The 15648-nt window shown below is 37.7% G+C and overlaps 1 protein-coding gene, 1 long non-coding RNA gene and 1 pseudogene across 2 annotated transcripts in view; 2 read left to right on the top strand and 1 right to left on the bottom strand.

The window, feature by feature from the left end:
* The first annotated feature begins 235 nt into the window (after positions 1–235).
* Positions 236–1021, top strand: LOC100338241 (high mobility group protein B1-like; annotated as a pseudogene).
* A 1168-nt stretch (positions 1022–2189) lies between these two features.
* Positions 2190–15606, bottom strand: LOC127492839 (glycerol kinase). The gene is made up of 2 exons (XM_051853863.2): positions 13103–15606; positions 2190–2723 (listed from the first exon to the last, which is right to left on the bottom strand). The coding sequence occupies exon 1, from the start codon at positions 15581–15583 to the stop codon at positions 13922–13924; it is 1662 nt and encodes a 553-aa protein (XP_051709823.2). The 5' UTR covers positions 15584–15606; the 3' UTR covers positions 2190–2723; positions 13103–13921.
* Positions 15016–15648, top strand: part of LOC127492841 (uncharacterized) — a 31995-nt gene continuing 31362 nt past the window's right edge. Inside the window, exon 1 of the long non-coding RNA XR_007922641.2 lies at positions 15016–15139. This is a non-coding gene — a long non-coding RNA (uncharacterized lncRNA). The remainder of the gene's footprint in view (positions 15140–15648) is intronic.

The raw sequence follows: 15648 nt of genomic DNA, 5'->3' as shown, positions 1-15648 counted from the left end.
TGACGCTGCGGCGGGTAAAGCGCAGCCTGCAGTGCTGACATCCCATCTGGGCTCCGGTTCGAGTCCTGGCTGTTCCACTTCTGATCCAGCTCTCTGCTATGGCCTAGGAAAGCTGTAGAAGATGGCCCCAAGCCTTTGGGCCCCTGTTCCCACGTGGGAGACCTGGAAGAAGCTCCTTACTTCGATGGGCGCAGCTCCAGCCATTGTGGCCATTTGGGCATCTAGGAAAGAAAAATAACTAAACATGGGCAAAGGAGATCCTAAGAAGCCTAGAGGCAAAATGTCATCATATGCATTCTCTGTGCAAACTTGCTGGGAGGAGCATAAGAAGAAGCACCCAGATGCTTCCGTCAACTTCTCAGAGTTTTCTAAGAAGTGCTCAGAGAGGTGGAAGACCATGTCTGCTAAAGAGAAGGGAAAATTTGAAGACATGGCAAAGGCGGACAAGGCTCATTATGAAAGAGAAATGAAAACCTATATCCCTCCTAAAGGGGAGACAAAAAGAAGTTCAAGGATCCCAATGCGCCCAAGAGGCCTCCTTCGGCCTTTTTCTTGTTCTATTCTGAGTATCGCCCCAAAATCAAAGGAGAGCATCCTGGCCTGTCCATTGGTGATGTTGCAAAGAAACTGGGAGAGATGTGGAATAACACTGCTGCAGATGACAAGCAGCCCTACGAGAAGAAGGCTGCCAAGCTGAAGGAAAAGTACGAGAAGGATATTGCTGCATACCGAGCTAAAGGAAAACCTGATGCAGTGAAAAAGGGAGTCGTCAAGGCTGAAAAGAGCAAGAAAAAGAAGGAAGAGGAGGAGGATGAAGAAGATGAAGAGGATGAGGAGGAAGAGGAGGAAGAGGAAGATGAGGAAGATGAAGATGAAGAAGAAGAAGATGATGATGAATAAGTTGGTTCTAGCACAGTTTTTTTTCTTGTCTATAAAGCATTTAACCCCCCTGTACACAACTCACTCCTTTTAAAGAAAAAAAATTGAAATGTAAGGCTGTGTAAGATTTGTTTTTAAACTGTACAGTGTCTTTTTTTGTATAGTTAACACACTACCGAATGTGTCTTTAGATAGCCCTGTCCTGGTGGTATTTTCAATAGCCACTAACCTTGCCTGGTACAGTATGGGGGTTGTAAATTGGCATGGAAATTTAAAGCAGGTTCTTGTTGGTGCACAGCACAAATTAGTTATATATGGGGACGGTAGTTTTTTCATCTTCAGTTGTCTCTGATGCAGCTTATGCGAAATAATTGTTGTTCTATTAACTGAATACCACTCTGTAATTGCAAAAAAAAAAAAAAGTTGCAGCTGTTTTGTTGACATTCTGAATGCTTCTAAGTAAATACAATTTTTTTTAATTAAAAAAAATGAGAATTGTATAGAGGTGGTTAACACACAGAGAACAAAGTAGCCCTATATAAGTTAACACAGAAAAATTTAATTTTTAACTTTCAAGCCCCTAGTACAGAGACTTAGTAAAATTCCATCTCTGAATAAAATCATTATATAAACTTTATACAATGGTAGTAGAGCTGTGTTTTCTTTTTTTGGTCCTTTTGTCCAATAACTTTTGGCTTGTGGTGTACCCTCTAATGTTCTTGCCCAAAAGCAATCTCCATCAGAAAGGCCACTTCCATTAAATGTCAGGGTTTTATACCTCATTCACGGAAAATGTTCAGTGCCTTCTTGAGTAGTGCACTTTTATTAGCACTCTTAGCAGATACATATAGGCATTTAAACCTTATGTTCTGTAAAATGCATGGTTCGCTTTTACTGTGGATATACCGTTCCCCGTGCCTCTCCTCCAGAACTCCTATTTACTCTCTTTCTGTTTAGCATCCTCTCTGAACTTTCTTGAATTTTGGAATAGTTTAATTCCTCCTTTAGCAGGAAAAGATCCATTTTCTTAAGTACAATACGATTTAAAATAAGACAAAACAAAAGGAAGGCAAAAAAAACATTGATTTTCTACTTAAACATCAGACCCCCTTCCCCCAAAATCTTGTGACTCCTGCCCTGCAGTCTATAACTTTAATGTTAGCACTGTCCAAAAATTATTTATTAAGCTACACTAACATTTGAACTGTGTGTGTTGAGTTATATAAAAAATAGCTCAATGACAATCAAGATAGTAGATAGTTTTATATAGAATGACTAATAAACAGGAACAATAGCATGCTACTGTGCAAATAATTGTTTATTCATGTGTGATCATATATTTCATTGCAGTATTCTGAGGTTGCGATATAGCAGATAGGGTTGAATCATTCACTGACAAGTGTATTGACAGTTGAAGCCCTTTGATACAGCACTGCACAGCCTCCACGTCTCAGAATCTGTGTCACTCATAAAAGGATGGTGGGAATAGGGGACTGCATCCAAGCGCCTGTGACATACTCCCTGATTGAAACCTCTGGTAAGAATGGCTTTGCTTCAGTTTTGAACTCATTGAGACTTCCTTGAAGAAAGAACTAAGGGAGCAGAGAACACAGTTTTTCATCACCACACTTTTCCTCAAGCAATTCTTCAAGCCAGCAGCACAGTCCCACAGACCTCTCATGCTTTGAAACGAGTTGTTTCAAGCAGCCTTTTACATCTTTTTTGATGTCCTATCACATAACTCTGCTCTCCTTTAGTTGCAATATTTTCCCAAACTTCCAACTCTTCAGAAAGCTAGTGATCTCACTGAGCGACGAGAGATTTGCCATCTAATGTTGTCTGTTCTGCAGAGAAAAAAGAAAAGCTAATCACAGTTTGAAGCTTTATTATCTGACCTAGTGGAAAGCAAGGTTTTTATTTTACTTTACTTTTTAATTAACATGAAGTAACTATCCATACTTACAGGGGATGTTTTGATCATGTAAAACATGCATACATTGTGTAATGATCGAATCAGAATCTTTAGCATTTCTATCTCACAATTTTTTTTGTGTATATGGAGCTGCCAAACTCCCCTTTTCTAGTTCTTAAATAAAATATATACTTCTGTCACAAACTATAGTCATCCTACTGTGCTGTGGAACACTAGAACACTTATATTTTTCCATCCAACCTCACTTAATCCACCCTATTTTTTCTAGCCTCTAGTCATCAATATTCTACTCTGTTATTTGAAATCAATTTCTTAGCTTTCGCATATGAGTAAGAACATGTATTTATCCTTTTTGTTAGTTTATTTCACTTAGCATAATATCCACCACAGCCATCCATTTTGTCTCAAATGCCAGAGTTTCTTATTTTTGTGATTGAATAAAATTCCATTTGTGTATATATACCACATCTTTATCCATTCACATGCTGATGGGCACGTAGGTTGATTCCATGTCTTGGCTAATGTGAATAGTATTTCAGTAAAAAAGGAAGGACAGCTATCACTTTGATACGTTCATTTTATTTTGTGTATATTGCTGAAATTAAATTTATTCTTAAGAAATTTATGTTGTGGCTATTGTGAATGGCATTGCTTTCTTCATTCTCACCAAGTCCATTATTGGTACATAAAAGCTATATTGTTTATTGTATATTGATTTTGTTTCCTGCAACTTTGCTGAATTTCTTCATCAGTGTTTTTTATGTTTTATCTACGTAAAATTGTGTCACCCCCAAACAGGAATAATTTGTCTTTTTCCTTTTCTATTTGGATATCTTTTATTTCTTTCTCTTACTTAATTGCCCTGGCTAAGGCTTCTAGTATTATGTTAAATAAGAAAAGTGCAAGCAGACATCCTACTCTTGTTCCAGATCCTGGAAAAAAAGCTTTCAACTTTAGCCCTTTGAGAATAATGTTTTTCCATATATCTTTGTTGTGTAATATTCTTTCTGTACCTAACTTGTTAAGTTTTTATCAAATACTTTTTCTGAATCCATTGAGATGTTGAAGTTTTTAAATTCTGCCTTTCTGAAGAAGGACAACTGCTTTGAATATCTGATTTCCCATTCAACGTAGAATTAGAGGTAGCTGTGCAACACTTCTGAACTTGTTTTCTTATTTGGAAAGTGGAGTGACTAGTTGTAATTAATATACATACATATCTAATACATTTGAGGACATTCCTTCAATGGTCTATCAATAGAAGGAGACGTGTTTAATCTTACCTGAAAATTCCTGCCGAGATCTTGCCTTACCTAAGGGATGGAGATGGAGAGGCAAGAGAGAAATATAAAATGGGCTAAGATTCTCCCTATCTTTCTCCTTTTCTTCATTTTGTGCTTTTGTGGGGTTGTTTCATTGTTTTTTTTTTTTTTTTAATTTTTAATTTGTTCATTGTCATTTTATTTGAAAGACAAAGACAGAAGGAAATATAAAGAGAGAGAGAGAGTGAGAGAGAGCTCACGAGTGAGCACACTTCTTTCTGCTGGCCCCAATAGCCTGGCTAGGCCTGTCTAGGCCTGGCTGAAGAAAGGAACCTGGAACTGCAATCAGCACTACCATGTGTGTAGCAAGAAAACTAGCCCTTGACTTATAACTGGCTGCCCTCCAGGATGCCCTTGAAGATGGAATGGAAGAAGAGTAGCTGGGACTCAAAACAGGTACTCTGATTCCCCAGCAGTGACTTAACCACAGAGCTAAATACCTGCCCCTGTTTTGCTATGTTTCATTTTTCCTTTTTTTCCTATGGGAGATCTTGATTTTTTTGCAGTTTTTCTGAATATACTATCCTAGTTTATTGCATTTCTATTATCTAAGCATAGTACTCAAAAAGTTTTAATAAAATATTACTGATGGCATTTTCTTAACCCATAGAATCAAAAGAAAGAAAAATGTATTTCCTCATTTCATGAAGAAAATAATAGAGAAGAGGGAAATCTTAGCAGTCTAAAAATAAATCAGAAAAGATTCTAAGAAAAAGGGGAAAAGTGATGTCAAAAAGTGAGCAAAAATCAAATATTTGCAGACAAAAACTGTTAGATCAAATCTAAAGGTGAAAAATAGAAAACCAAAGGCAAATTGAAACAATTTTAGTTTTGAAATTTGCTTAATTATTCTAATTAAACACATGGAAGAATATTGTTTGGAGATCTGGAAGTGAAATTGGACAAGACCCCCTAAAATTTACACTGAAATGTGGCCCCTTAAAGTTCCCCAGGAATGCTATCCGGGGCGCCACATGTGCTACCGGAATTTGGGGTGCCTTACGATTTCACCACGGGCTTATTACTAAATCCCCAACATTAATAAGCCCAAGAGGGTTCTTGCTTAATATTTAGAGAAGAATTCTAAATATCAGCACAGATAAAGGAGGCAGCATGGTACGTTTTAAGCTTTTATTTAGTGAGAAAGATGCATAGGAGAGTGAGAGCTTTATTTAAAACAGAGAAGTGGATGGGATTCATACTGAGCACCAGGAACCAGCCACGTGGAAGAGCTTCTAGGCCAGGAAGCCTAGAGCACATGGCCCGAAGGCCATGCGCCCTGGAGGCGGAGGCGTGGGGGCTACAGCAACCCCCCTCCTGACAAGAGGCCAGGGAAGAAGAGCAGGCCAGGTGACACCTTGGCCTGGCTTTTAACCCACTTCCAAAGGGGAGTGGTTAATTAACCTGAATTGGCTAGTGGGCACCCAGGTGTGGCCAGGTAGGGAGATGAGGACACACGGGGGTGTGGTGAAGGTTTCAGGCAGGGCATGAAGTCACACAGTGGCATGGTGGAGGCGTGGTCTTCCAGTTCACAAATCTGATCAATTTTAACCTGTATGCCTACCTACTTCAGAAGTAAAAGCCACTAACGGTCTTACCTTGATAATCATGGTTAGTATCTTATTTGAAATTTTGATTGAAAATATAAAATTCTAAAACCTATGAAAAATACATTGAAATGGAATTATCATCAGTATAGCATGCTGCTCATTGAAAATGCTGTAGTTTTTGTATTACAAAAAATGTGTTTTCATGTAGACATTCACCATATGAGCATTCGAATATTGAGACATTAAAAATAGAGGAGAGAGGCCAGTGCCATGACTCAATAGGCTAATCCTCCGCCTGCTGTGCCGGCACCCCGGGTTCTAGTCCCGGTTGCTCCTCTTCCTGTCCAGCTCTCTGCTATGGCCCAGGAGTGCAGTGGAGGATGGCCAAAGTGCTTGGGCCCTGCACCCACATGGGAGACCAGGAGAAGCACCTGGCTCCTGGCTTCGGATCAGCATGGTGCACAAGGCACCAGCCGCAGTGGCCACTGGGGTGTGAACCAATGGAAAACCAAAGACCTTTCTCTCTGTCTCTCTCTCACTGTCCACTCTGCCTGTCAAAAAAAAAAAAAAAAAAAAAAAGGAGAGAAACAAAAGCTTCTTAATATTTTCTAAATTTTTCACTCTAGACACATCTATATTTTTCTTATGAAGATGTCTATTACTTTTGTATTATAAAAAGCTAAAAATGAATTTTGGGTTATCCTAATTGTTGGAACATCTTTAGGTTACGATATATTTTAATGTGCATCTAAGTAACTATATTTACATTATATTTGAGTTTTGTTGGATATATTTAAAATCTGATACAGAAACTGGATAGCATATAATTTTTATATCTGCAGTGTCCTTCTTGGCACTTGTCTGCGGAATAGCCTATGATGTTTCATTTAAAAACTTCTGAGTCACATCTTTAAAGATAAGGAGTGATAGACAAATCCATCTCTTCAGTCACAAATGATATTAAGGAAGAGTAGGGAAAGTATTGGATAAATAACACTTTGAGTGATGCAGATACTTTTTAAAATGTGTCTCTGATATTCTTCATGGAAAAGGACAGAAATAATTACTTACTACAGTTCTGAACATAAGATTCATCTGGTTTAAAAAAACATTCATGAACAAGAGCAGAACATTCTATGAATGCAACTGAAAACACAATTAAAATAGAAAAAAAAAAGTCACAGAATAACACGAACACAATGTACAAATGGAAAAGTGTTTCTACTTACATGTTTACTGAATTTAAATATTTGATGACGCTCTAATATATATTTAATTATTTGATATAATTTTATATAATGCATGCTTATATGTTTAATTCAGTTTAGAGCACTTACATGGTTCATAAACTCCATTTGTTTCCAGAAAGAGCTAAAACATCATACGAAATGCGCACACTACTTCAAAATAACAAATAACTGAACAAAGAGAGATCAATGAAAGCAGACATAATAGAATAAAGCTAAAAATGTTAGCTCACAGTCAATATACTTTTGTAAAAGAGCTCAAATTAATTACATAATTATAGTTTACAGAAGACAAATAACAAACTTACTATTCATTATGTGAGTCACATTTCCTACATGTAGAAAATATCAATTAATACTTTTCTTGAGAGCACAAATGTTCTTACAGCAGACACCTATAAAGTGTGTCTTCAATGAATCTTCATATGTACCTAATAAGACACTATTGTATAACTAGCAATTGACCCATAACATCCCTGTTGTAAAATTGAGAAGGATTTTTAACTTTTTCCTCAAATCCTTCAGTGTATAATAATGCCATAGAATTAAAACATTTGCTGGGTAGATTTGTTTCCAATGTTGGGGTGAGAAAGACAAGCGGTAACAACTTATAGTTCAATTACACAGCCCTGACAGTTTCATGTAATCTTTACCTAGGCATTATTCCATAAATTTGGTGACATGTTGAATTGTGTTGGCCTAAAATCCACATGTTGAAGTTACAACTAGGTACTTCATAATATGAATTTATTTTGAAGTAGAGTCATTTCAGATGTAATAAGTCAAGTTAAAATGTTATTGGGGTGGATCTTAATTCCATATAACCAATCCCCTTATAAAAATGGGGAATTTGGACAGAGATAATTACATATACACAAAGGATGATATGAAGAGACACCCACTTTGTGGGCAGATGAAGGGACTATTTCTACAAAGAAGCCAACCCCACTGACACCTTGAACTTGGATTTACAAAATTGTGAAATGATACATTTCTGTTGTTAGAAGAGCCCAGCTTGTGGTATTTTGTCATGGAAGCCCTACAACACCAACACAAATACGATTTCTCTTTGCAGTGCTTTAGATAAGTATACTGTGTATTTGAAGATACAGGCTTTCAGAAATGTTTGGTGATGAGTATTTTGAGTTGCAAGCTAAGTTCAGATCCAGTGCTTTGTTTTAACTTTCTGCAGCCTTACTGATTTGCTTCACAAGGGCAAATATATTTTTGTCTTTTTATTCACTGATATAATCTAAGTAACCTGAATGGTACGTTTGGCATATGGCTGGCACTCAATAAATATTTGTTGCATGAATGACTGAATCCTCTTATGAGAGTTGAAAGGTCTAACCATTACTTCTCCCTGAGTAGACTGCTATTCAACCATATCACAGCATGGGCCAAGGGAGTGCTTATCAGCAGATATAAAAGATTTCCTCAGCAAATAATTTTGAATCGACTCCATGAGCAAAAACAATAGATTGAACCTCTAAATTACTATGTTAAAGAGAGTACCAGCAATGTTTTATGTTGTTCTTACTTGTACTTATTGATCATTATTAGATTTATGTAAAATGGAATATTGAGATAAAAGCCACAATGGAATGCAAGTCTGCAAATATATTTGTTTAAGTATTTAGAATATGATTGAATTAATACTTTTTACACATTTGTCTCTCCAGAAGTTATATCAATTGCAAATCATCAAGAGGTATACATAGAATTATCTGTTGTTATTTCATTACAAAAGAAAAAACACAGTTTTGGCACAATCACTTTAGTAGAAAACAGAAGTGAAATCATCACATATTTGATTTCTAAAATTTTAGTTTGTAATGGAAAGGAGCTTATAGGAGTGATTAATTTAAATTGCCATAGTTGGCAAGAAAAGAATCTTGAAATAAGGGTGAATGCTAGTAACTCAGTTTTGACTATAATGTCCAACTTGGAAACACAGCCAGTGGTGGGAGGGGAGGTCTCATTCCATGTTTCACTTGTTCTCATCTATTTTCTGATTTGTGGAAGAATTATTCTTGATAACCCAGATTCATGATTTTCCTTTAGAGAAGCTTCTATTTAAAAAATTATGCAGAATACATACAGAATAAATGCCTGATCCTAGAGACAAAGACCAAAAGAAAACAGTAAGTGCTAAAAGTAATATTGTTATTGCTAATAGGGTTTGGGCCATAAAATATTAAGCAGTTAAAAGTGGATTAGACATGCTTAAATATATTTGGATCCTCAAAATATCATAGTAATATTGATATTTGAAATACAACTTTTTAAATTTTCAATGAAGCTAAACCTAAAGTTTTTAAAAACTGTTCAGGGGGCCAGTGTTATGGCCTAGTGGGTAGCACCGCTGCCTGCAATGTTGGCATCTCATATGAATGCCAATTCTTGTCCTGGCTACTCCACTTCTGATCCAGCTTCCTGCTAATGGCCTGAGGAAAGCAGAGGAATTTGGCTGAAGCACTTGGGCCCCTGCCACCCATGAAAGAGGTCCGGATGAAGCTGCTGGCTACTGTCTTTGGCCTGGCCCAGCAATGGCCATGGCAGCATTTGGGGAGTGAAAGTATGGATGCAAGATCGCTGTCTCTTCCTCTTTCTCTGTAACTTGGATTTTCAAAATAAATAAATGATACTTAAAATAAAAATAATAATAATAAAAACTGATCAGAGAAGAAGTAATTCTCTGACAATTAAAATCAACAAACTAGGGGTGGAATTTGGCCTAGCAGTTAAGATGCCAATTCTGACACCTGCATCCCCTATTGGAGGGCTTGAGTTTGAGTCATGGCTCCATTCCTGATTCCACCATCCTGGTAATGTGCACGCTGGTACATAATAGGTTGGGACTCAAATAGTGGGATACTTGCCCTCCATATGGAAGACCTGAAATGATTCTGGGCTTTGATTCTACCCTGGGGCATTTGTAGGCATTTGAGAAGTGAACCAGCAGATGTGGGAGTGCCCCCCCTCAAATAATACATATAGGAAAATAAATAAAATTTATTTTAAAACCATCAAAACATCTAGTTTTTATGTTGATTTTTAAAATATTTTCAAATTTTTAGGAAAATAGGCTATTAAAATATACTTTTCAAAAGGCAATAACCAAAAAATTTAGAGTACAGCATCTTCATACAGAAAATAAAATATTTATATATTATATAAGTATATCAATAAGGTTACTGTAAGTGAGCATTAGATTTGGAATAAGGAAAAATATGAGTTCAAATCTTGATTCTAATGATGAGTAACTGAACTTGGTTATATTATTTCACTTCTCTGAGCTGTATTTGCTGTTTTTATCTTGTTGAGTTGAGTTTTATGAGACCTGATATATTCTGGATATTAATCCTTTTAATTTTTTTGGATAAGTACCACACAAATAATTTGATCATTCTTGGTTTGTGTTTTCATGCTGTTGAAAAAAGCTTCTGAGTTTGATGTAATCTCCTTTGTTTATTTCTGCTTTTTTTGTGAGTGCTTTTGGGGTGTTTTCCAAGAAATTATTGCTTATATCAATGCCCTGAAATGTTTCTCCTGTGTTTTCCTCTAGCAAATTTATAATTTTGTATAGTTTCAGGGTTTTCATTTAGGTCTCTGATCTATTTTAAGTTGATTTTTTTTTGTTCATTTGTTTTTTTAAAGATTAATTTTATTTATTTGAGAGTTACAGAGAGAGAGAGAGAGAGAGAGCAAGAGAGGGAGAAGTCTTCCATCTGCTGGTTCACTCCCCAAATGACTGCAATGACCAGAACTGCGCTGATCCGAAGCCAGGAGCCAGGAGCGCCTTCCGGGTCTCCCACGTGGGTGCAGGGGCCCAAGGAGTTGGGCCAACTTCTACTGCTTTCCCAGGCCATAACAGAGAACTGGATTGGAAGTGGAGCAACCGGGACTTGAACCAGTGCCCATATGGGATGCAAACACTGCAAGCTGGGACTTCAACCTACTGTGCCACAACGGTGCACTTAGGTTGATTTTGTATACAATGAAAGATAGGGATCTATTTTGATTCTTCTACATGTTCAGGTCTAGTTTTATCAGCTTTATTTGTTGACTATCACTACTTCAATGGATGTTTCTGACACTTTTGTCAAAAACCTTTAATGTTAGATTGTATTATATGGTGTATTTTCTGGATGCTCTATTCTGTTGCATTGACCTTTGTGTCAGAGTTTGTTGTTTTTGATTTTGTTTTGCCAGAACCGTTATGTTTTCTTTTAAAGATGTATTTATCTGTTTGAAAGACAGTGTTACAGAGAGAGAGAGATCTTCCATCTGTTGGAGTTGGGCTGTTCCAACATGAGGAGCCAGGAGCTTCTTCCAGGTTTCTCACATAGGGACAGGGGCCCAAGTACCTGAGTCATTCTCTGTTGCTTTCCCAGGAACATTAGCAGGGAGCTAGATTGGAAGTGGAGCAGACAGGTTCCAATATGAGATGTCAGCATCATAAGCAGCAGCTTTACCAACTGCACTACACATCAGTACCCCCAATTCTGTTCTAATTACAACTTTATAATATACTTTGAAATCAAGAATTGCAATATTTCCATCTTTATTTGACTTTCTTTTTTCCTCAGGATTAGTTTGATTATTTCAGGTCTCTTTTAGTTTCATGAGAATTTTAGAATTTTTTCCTCATTTTATAAAATAAGTCATTGGTATTTTGACAGAGGTTGCATTGAAGCTATAGATTAGTTTAGTTAACATAGATGTTTTAATGATATTAATTTTTCCAATCCATTAGCAGGTAATTTTTGTTTTTGTGTGTTGTTGATGGTTTCTTTCATCAATGTTTTATACTTTTTCTTGTAGAGATCTCTCACTTCTGAAATATTAAAAATTTTATAGTTATTGTCAAATGGCTTTCTTTATTTCTATTTAAGCAAGACCATTTTGGATGTATAAAAATGCTGATATTGGCCGGTGCCACGGCTCACTAGGCTAATCCTCCACCTGCGGCGCCAGCACCCTGGGTTCTAGTCCCATTTGGGGCGTGGGTTCTGTCCCAGCTGCTCCTCTTCCAGTCCAGCTCTCTGTTGTGGCCTGGGAAGGCAGTGGAGGATGGCCCAAGTGCTTGGGCCCTGCACCCACATGGGAGACCAGGAGGAAGCACCTGGCTCCTGGCTTCCGATCGCAGCGCGCTGGCCGTAGCAGCCATTTGAGGGGTGAACCATTGGAAGGAAAACCTTTTTCTCTCTCTCTCTCTCTCACTAACTCTGCCTGTCAAAAATTAAAAAAATAAATTAAAAAATGCTGATATTTTTATATGCTGATCTTGTATCTACAACACTATTTAGTCTGTTTATTGGTTCTAACTGCTGTTTCAGTGAAGCATTTAGGTTTATGCACATCTTGTCATATGCAAACATGGATATTTTAATTTCCCTCTTTCCATTTTTGATTCCCTTTATTTCTTTCTGTTCTCTGATTTCTCTTGCTGATGCTTCCAATATTATATAAGAGTGATGAAAGTGGACATCCATGTTTTGTTCCAGATTTAGGAGAAATGCTTCCAATTTTTCCCCATTCATTATGATATTGACATCTGGTTTCTTAAAAACAACCTTTAACATTTTGAAGTATATATCCCTTCCATACCTAATTTGTTGAGGTTTTTGTCATAAAGGGTTGTTGAATGTTAGCAAATGCTTCCTCTGTCTCTCTTAACATGATCATGTGTCTTTTGTTCTTCCTTGTGTTGATGTGATTTATAACATTTATTGATTTGAAAATGTTGAACTACTCTTGCACCTCTGAGAAAATTCAACTTGATCATTAGGCATAGTCTTCTTGATGAAATATGATATTCAGTTGCTAATATTTTGTTGAGAATCAAAGCATCTATTTTTATCAAGCGTATTGGTTTGTAATTCTCCTTTGGTGTTGTGTCTGGTTTTGGTAACAGGAAATGCTGCCCTCCTAAAATGAGTTTTGTTGAATTCCATAATTTTCAATACTTTGAAAAGTATTAAAGCTAGTCCCCCTTAAAATTCTTTTCAGAATTGAGTGGTGAAAACGTCAGATTCTAGACTTTGCTTTTACATGAAGTTTTTAATTACATTTAATTCCATCTTGTTACTTGTTATATGTCTATTTACAGCCTCTATATATTCTATATATTTAATCTTATTGGGTTATATGTATCCAGGAACTTACCTATTTCTTCAAGACTTTCAATTTGTTAGCACATAGTTGTTCAAAGTAGTTTCTCATGATCCTTTATATTTCTGTGGTATCTATTGTAATATCTTCTCCTCTCTAATTTTATATACTTGGATTTTTTTCTTTTTTCTCGTTAGTATGGCAAAAAGAGTGTCTATTTTGTTTGCCTTTAAAAATAGTTTTAATTTCGTTCATTTTACGCAAGTTTTTTTGTTTCAATTTCACATATATCTGCTTTGAGTCTTTTTATTCCTGGCCTATTAGTTTCAGGGTTTGGTTTATACTTGTTGTACAAAATTTCCATTTTAATAATTCAGTAGAGGTTTCCTTTTACACACTCAAAGAAGATGTACTGGTCTCCTTATATAAAAAAGGGAAGACTTTGGGGCAAGTATATTAAAGTCATTCAATTTTTGCAGATAAATCTTCTCATCATAGAGCCTTTGCAATACAGAGTCAAATCCAGGTCTACTAGCATTTGTTTATCTTTGATGAAAGAATCCAATGAACAAACTGGAGTTCTCTCTAGCGCCTAGAGGGAACATGGCAGCATGTCCGGCAGTGAAAATGGTTAGCCCCATAGGTGGCTGACCCATTGTTAACTGTTTATGTTAAAAAAAAAAAAACAAAACTCACAAAATGTTTCCACAGTATTCTTTCGACTGCATTTTATTTCAAGCCACTGATCTATGTGCAGCAAGCAGCTTATAAATAAAATCAGTCTATTAACAGTGTCATCACATTCGACAGAATCACTGAATTCTCAATCATTACATGAAAGCTCGTGTCTTGAGAATCTCTGAGTTCTATTATTTATGGGATACCTGCGATGTATCTTGCTCCAATTAACATTACCATGCTAGTCAGTATAAAAAAACTCAAGGGCAGACTACAGAAAATATTAGGGTCACCACATGCTGGCGACTGCATTGTAACCCAACCCATTGATTTAATCACTGCCTTCTTCCACATAGAATAATGAACTTCACTTTCCTCAGCATTGATCTGAGGTTCAAACCTCTCAGTCGTTACAGCTGATAAATCCTCGGGTTCAAGACTCCAAACACCGACTCCTTCTGCAGCCCCTGCTGCCATGGCCACTCCCAGGGCAGTTGTTTCGGGCATGGAGGGCTTGACTACTGGAATAGACAGAATGTCTGCCTGTAGCTGCATCAGAATTTTGTTGCTGGTCATTCCTCCATCGACCTGCAAGTGACTGAGTGGAATTCCACAGTCGCGATTCATGGCATCCAGAATCTCTCGGGTTTGGAAACAAACGGCTTCTAATGCAGCAAACGCAATATGGCATTTGTTGGTGAACTGGGTGAGTCCACAAATTATCCCTCTTGCACTGGGCTCCCAATACGGTGCATATAACCCTGAAAATGCTGGGACTAAGTAGCAGCCACAAGATGTACCTACTTCTTTAGCAAGTTGTTCAATTTCTTCTGAGCACTTAATGATTCCAAGATTGTCTTTTAGCCATTGAATAACAGCACCAGCTATAGCTACAGAACCTTCTAATGCATAGTACACTGGTTTGTCTCTGCCAAGCTTGTAAGCCACTGTGGTCAGAAGGCCATGTTCAGAAAACACACACTTACGGCCCGTGTTACACAGTAAGAAACATCCTGTTCCATAGGTGTTTTTGGCTTGACCATCCCGGAAGCACATCTGCCCCACCAGTGCAGCCGACTGGTCCCCCAAACAACCAGATATTGGCACACCTTCCAATGACCCAGCTTTCATGAGACCATAGATCTCAGAAGAACTCCGGGCATCTGGAAGAATTTCCATTGGAATTTCAAAAAACTCACAGAGCTCTTTATCCCACGCCAAAGAATGAATGTTGAAAAGCATCGTCCTACTTGCATTTGTGACATCCGTACAGTGAACACCCCCGTTGACTCCTCCTGTCAAACTCCAGATAAGCCATGAATCAATGGTCCCGAAAAGAGCTCTATTTTCTTCCACAGCCTTTTGAACTTTCCTTACATTGTCCAGGAGCCAACGGAGTTTCATTGCGCTGAAGTAAGTGCTAAGCGGAAGGCCTGTCTTGGACTTGACAAAGTTGTTATTTCCTGGAGTTCTCTTCCTGAGAGTCTCGACAGTAGACTGGGTCCTCAGATCAAGCCACACCACAGCATTGTAGAGGGGCTCTCCAGTTAACTTGTCCCAGACGACAGTGGTTTCCCTCTGGTTGCTGACACCAATAGCCTTGATGTTGGCGATATCAATACTGAGCCGCCCGAGCTTCTCACATGTTTTCTCTATACACTCGTAGACAGACTGTAGAATTTCCTTAGGGTCTTGTTCCACCCATCCTTCTCTTGGAAATTCTTGCTTTATTTCTACCTGGTGATGACTAAGGAGTTCCGCTGTTTTGGAATTAAAAACCAAAAAGCGCGTGGAGCTGGTACCCTGGTCTATGGCCCCCACAAGTGGCCCCAAGACTGATTTCTCCGCGGCTGCCATGAACCAGGTTCGGGTTGGCTGTGATCCCAGCTGGTTTCCCGGGTGACGGCGTCGGAGGGGGCGGG

This window comes from Oryctolagus cuniculus, chromosome 14 (genome assembly GCF_964237555.1).
Source record: "Oryctolagus cuniculus chromosome 14, mOryCun1.1, whole genome shotgun sequence".
NCBI lineage: Eukaryota > Metazoa > Chordata > Mammalia > Lagomorpha > Leporidae > Oryctolagus > Oryctolagus cuniculus.
Note: the sequence above shows the minus strand (reverse complement) of the source record. Positions and strands in the feature narration are given on the sequence as shown.